Raw genomic sequence first — 5887 nt, 5'->3', positions numbered from 1 at the left:
TTGTTGAGAGTAGCGCATAAAATAGCTCTTCTTCAGACCTGTACCTTCTACAGGGGGTTAGGAATGTAATCGGTAGTATATTTCAGTCCACCATAGTTGACAACTTTGGGGTACTGTGCTGATAGAGATTAATGTGCGGCCTTGGTTTTGCTCCCCCACAAATGTGCTCTACATCAAGCAAAACAAGATGCTACTATTTCGTGATAATGGAAAGGAGGACATACTATACAAAACAAGGAAATGAGATTACGGGAGGAACCTAAAAATGGTAAACTGTCTTGATCCCGTGACTCTAAATGGTACTAGTGAACAATTTGTTGACGGGGGATTGATTGGTTGTGTACGATAGCTGGATCAATTAGAAGAAAACGAATGCCGCTTTCATCAATGAAAGCTACAACATAGCCATCGAAGTCTTGTGGTTGTATCCTCAATTATTGGAAAAAGAAAGCCAGATCGATCATTTACAAATCAATTTCATCCTCTTCCCCTTCCAGGTTGGATTGGGGAATCGAAAACGACCTTTAGCTCTGACTATGGCTCTTCGTCTAGCCCCCTATCTCCTGTATGTCTCTATCTGTACCAAATAAATTACCAACTACGACTAGCATGATCCCCACGTATGCATATGGGCTTGTCTCTGGTTTGCATCTCCGCGTGCCCACCGCTCCTACTCTCCCTATAACATACTAACTCTTTATCACAAAGCTTCACACAATGAACTTCAAAGAATGAAACATAATAATATTAATTTGAAACATAATAATATTAATTGGAGATTGATTCAATACATCAATAATATTAATTGGAGATTTGTTCAACACAATTTTTTTAGTCTATGTAAAAGACCTACAACTTAGTCAGTTTTAACAGTGATACTATTAGTGTGTTATAGCATAGTTTTAACAGTGTCAGCATTAGTGTGTTAGAGCACTTACCCACATAATGACAGCGCACAACTATTTTTTTTATTTTTATTTTAAAATGAATTGTGAGGGATTGAAAAATACCAAAAATAAATGGAAGTTGTCTTTAGTGTGACTTTTGGACTTTTCAAATCCAGCAGAAAAATTTGAAGTGAAATTTTGATTTGTGCTATTTAAACTGATTTTTTGACTATATCTATGGATTCAACACCTTGAAAAACCCCTAGGGCAATTTGATTGTGAAGGGGTTACCCATCAAGCTTGTGATTTCAATAACCAGTCGAAAATTTTGAGGTGAAATCTTGATTTTGTTATTTACACTGGTTTTTTGACTATATATATGATTTAACACTCTTCAAAACCCCTAAAGCACTTCGATTATGCAGGGGTTACTCATCAAGTTTGTGATTTTAATAAATTCCTGCATTTTAGAGAAATTAGACCAGGAAATTTTTGAGGTGAAATATTGATTTGTGTTATTTAAATTGGTTTTTTGACTATATATATGATTTAACACCTTGAAAAACCCAATGGGCACTTCGATTGTGTAGGGGTTACCCATCAAGCTTGTGATTTCAATAAATTCCTGCTAGATTTTAGAGAAATTAGACCAGAAAAAGCCAGCGGAAAAGCTTGCAAATAATCTTACTAAACAACTAAAAAATACTTAGGCCCTCCATTAGAGGAATTATGTGGTGTAAGAGCTTACTCAACCAATCAAAAATTAGAAAATTGTTTTTCAATTTATAAGAAAATAGAAATATTAAGCATTTTTCCTAATTAAAATTAAAAAAATAGCAAAATAATGCAAAATAAACTCACTTTAACCACTAAGTAAAACCCCTTACAAGATAATAACTCATAAACAAAGAAATCCACACAAAAAAAACTTCAACTACCCTTACACTTATTATATTTCCATTCTAATTCTTAACCATATAAAACATCTCCCATTTAAATTTAAAAATAATAATAATAATAATTTTACATAAATTGTTTTTCATTCGTAATAAAATAAAAATAAATTTTAAGTTTTATGGAAATATTTATATATTACACTTATTTTCATCCTATTCTATCATACAATTTGAAAAAAAACATATTTCTAATCACTATATAAACATTGCTTTTTTAATGGTGACTTAGTTATCATTTATATTAAATTATTAAATGCTATTTATAATTATAAATTAATAAAGCAATAATTTATTATATTAATATTTGAAGTAGATTAATTGATAATGGTCTTCAATGAAATGTCATGTATGAAAAAGTTTGAATTTAAAATTTTTCGTCTTATATTTATATAAATATTTAGAAATTATAATAATAATGGTTGGAATCAATCTCATATCACTTAAATGAAATAGTTTAATTTATAAACTAAATAGTTTTTTTATCAATATTTTTTTTGTTAATTTTAATCAAAATTTAACATAAATTTTTAAAAATTTAAGTTTAAATTGTTTAATCTATATAATTCAATGCTGAATTTATTTATGCATTCAAAATGTATTTTAAACAACAAAAAATTGAATTTATATTACCATATTTTAATGAATTCCAATGAAAAAACTATTTTAATAAATTCCTATAAAAAAACTATCTCATTTATATTTTATACTAAACTGATAATAAATATTCAATTGTTACCAAATTCTCATAATATATACATAAATTATACAAATATTGAAATTTATTAATAAATTAGAAACAACAATATAAACCAGTATCATTTGCAAATGAGTTAATATTGATAAATCATACTATTAACTTATAATCTTATAACATATATATAATTATATAGATTAAATTGTTTAATCTATATAATTCAATGCTGAATTTATTTATGCATTTCAAAAAATGAATTCCAATGAAAAACTATTTTAATAAATTCCTATAAAAAAATTATCTCATTTATATTTTATACTAAACTGATAATAAATATTCAATTGTTACCAAATTCTCATAATATATACATAAATTATACAAATATTGAAATTTATTAATTATTTAGAAACAACAATATAAACCAGTATATTGATAAATCATACTATTAACTATAATCTTATAACATATCTTTCATAAATTGATATCTATGCTTAAGCATATTATATATGAATTGCAATATATTGTTCTTAAATGCCATAGAACAGCATATAACTTGCTCAATGAATTGAGTCATAAACTTTTCAAAAACAATCAAAATTCTACAAGCGTGTTTTCTTATTTATTTATAAATAAAAACATCGCTCTAAACGTATAAAATAGCTTCTACCAACCTAAGATGGAAGCCACAAGATTCGGCAATGTGAAAGGACAAACTTGTCTGGCGCGATGCTAAATGTCAATCAGTCATGGAAAAGCGTGTCTCATTTTCCACGGTGCCGTGACGTTGAGAATCTCAATACCTGGGAATGCAAAAATACCAACCAGCTGATCTTCCTCCCATTGCGGTATTGGCATCAAACGAAAACCCTACTGTCCACCCACTCTAACAGACTGATGTCCCTGCCCACACAATGTGTTCACCCGCTCGAGCAGACTGATGTCAACCAGCCGAACCAACTTCAAAATTCCACAAAGGACTTCCAATCACGAACTCACTCTGTTTGCCTTAGCACAGTCAGCCCTAAACGCCGTCCATGGCTCCTGTAAATTTCCATTACTCGGAACCATGTTTTATATATATCTTAAAAATATATATGTATATATGGAATAATTGTTTGGAAATAAAGAGATATAATAATTATCAGTTAGTAGAGCAGGTTTACCATCGACCTCTCTCGTCTGATAGAAATTGTTGGTTGCTATAGGAAAATGTTCATTTCGAAGAACAACTCCAGTCGCTCATGCTCTCCTTTGTGCCGCCTTCCGACGATTGAACCCAAGTAACGTCCCCTCTGCTGTTGCAAAAAATTTCCAGTTCCGATTCGATTTCCTTGGTACCTGCCCATGGCCCATCTATTGCTTCAAAGGGCCAGCAGTGCCTCTGCCATTGAAGGCCTTGACACATCTCTCGGGTGGGCAGATTGAAGCGCCAACAACAAAACTTTATTTATTGTATTCCTATGTCCCGAATTGCGAATCTTGATGTCGATAACCTCTTCGGCCCGGTTCTTCTGCGTCATGTCGACCACCCAGTCCGATAATAGAAAGTGCTCGAGAACACCAGAGGTCGAATCCAGAGCCCTCCGACCCGTTATGAGCTCAAGCAGTATGATGCCGAAGCTGAACACATCGCTCTTGTCGGTCAGATGGCCGTATAGAGCGTATTCGGGGGCAACATAACCGAGCGTTCCAACAGTTTTGGTGCTGTAATGGCTCTTATATTCCTCTTCTTCTTTCCTCAACTTGGCCATTCCGAAGTCTGCGACCAAGGCGTTCAGTTGGCCGTCTAGCAGCACGTTGGCAGCCTTTACGTCCCTGTGAATGATGGCCGGTTTGGCGAATTCGTGCAGATAAGTTAGCCCCCTGGCTATGCCCACCGCAATCTTGTACCGCTCGGGCCATGACAGCGATTTTGATCTATTGGGATTGAAGAGACAGTCCGCCAGACTTCCGTTCTCCATGAAATCAGAAACAAGAAGCTGCTCGCTTACCTGACCGTCTTTGTCGAATTCGATGCAATAGCCTCTGAGAGGATGCAGGTTGCGGTGCTTAATCCCACTGATGACATGCAGTTCGTGTCTGAAATCATCGTCCCCTTTGATCTTAGCGGAGTTCTTTAATCTCTTCACGGCAATCCGCGATCCGTTTGGGAGCGTCCCTCGGTAAACAGTGCTGAAACCTCCCTCGCCGATCACGTTCGACGCCGCGAAATTCCCAGTGGAATCTCTGATCTCCGACAGGCTGAAAAACGCGAGTCCGGTTCTCGAGCTCAACGATTCGTATCTCTCCATCAACTTCAGCCGTTTCGTTTCCACGAGACGGGACTTTCGCCGTTTTAAGCACAGGCAGATGCTCAATCCAACTACCAGTATTCCCACAGAAATGATTATGATGAGGAAATAGTAATACCGCTTCATAGCTCTATTTGGTTTTTTAGGGCCGCCAAGGGTTGCCAGTGCAGTTAAATTCTGTACGCTGAGAAGGCAGTAAGCAGCGTCCGGTCCGAGACCATCATAACAATTGATGCCTCCTCCCACATAGATCATCACAAACATTTGGCAATTCGATTTTCCTCCCGACGCTTCGTTCAGCGAACGGACCGCCATGGCCATGGCCCATAAGCATCTATGGCACTGAAAGGCTCCCGGTCGAGATCCATCGCAGTTTAGCTTCAAGCTGGACGTATCCACCAAGCTCTCAAAGGTCTTTAGATTATCAATACCGAGGCAGGTGCGTGAATCACACACGAAATTTTCAGACCTCACGTTGCAGCGCCTGAACAGGGCGGCTCCTATTCCCCCCTTGGCTTCCACTTGCGTTTGGAATTCGTTTAAACAGCTGGCCGCCGTGTGGTTGGTGGGGAAGAGGAAGGAACGGGTGGTGTGCATCCATGAGAAATGAAGGATCTTGATTAAATCGATGATGCCTTGGCAACAGTGAGATTTGTCTGGCAATGAACATTGTTGGAGCATCCATGGCTGAGCGTCAAGCTCCACAGTTATGTTCAGCGGACAATATGCAGCCGAATCTCCAACCCCCGCTGCGAGCGACATGTTCAAAGCCAAGGGAAGCAAAAACATAAATAAGCAAAACATCGGGATGTGATTCACGACAGTTATGATCGAATTGCTTCTGTCACAGAAATTCATAGCAGGAGATTAAAATTAAATGGCACGGATCTGCCCAACAGAAACATAAAATATATCAAAATGAAGGATGCGTTGCATTTTTGAAGGCACGATGCATCAAACGAATCTGCATCGGTCAGTCAGCGCAATCAATAGTCTACAAATTTACTGTTAGTCGTATCTGGCTTACAAGACTTGGGACTGATGCGGAATTAGGTGAGA

General features: G+C 36.3%; 1 protein-coding gene across 1 annotated transcript; it reads right to left on the bottom strand.

Annotated features, from left to right (window-relative positions):
- Nucleotides 1-3898: 3898 nt before the first annotated feature.
- LOC149139378 (putative receptor-like protein kinase At1g11050) lies at nucleotides 3899-5590 on the bottom strand. Its single transcript, XM_089450703.1, has one exon. It carries the CDS (start codon nucleotides 5588-5590, stop codon nucleotides 3899-3901), a length of 1692 nt encoding a protein of 563 aa, XP_089306829.1.
- Nucleotides 5591-5887: the final 297 nt, after the last annotated feature.

This window comes from Pinus tabuliformis, chromosome X (assembly GCF_031772625.1).
Source record: "Pinus tabuliformis cultivar Carrire ecotype Pingquan chromosome X, CPIR1, whole genome shotgun sequence".
NCBI classification, from domain to species: domain Eukaryota; kingdom Viridiplantae; phylum Streptophyta; class Pinopsida; order Pinales; family Pinaceae; genus Pinus; species Pinus tabuliformis.
The sequence above is the reverse complement of the archived record's forward strand: the minus strand, read 5'-3'. Positions and strand labels throughout refer to the sequence as shown.

Bases quoted from the DNA above. Each gene is read 5' to 3' on its own strand.
- LOC149139378 (XM_089450703.1), bottom strand. From the start codon at position 5,590: ATGTCGCTCGCAGCGGGGGTTGGAGATTCGGCTGCATATTGTCCGCTG.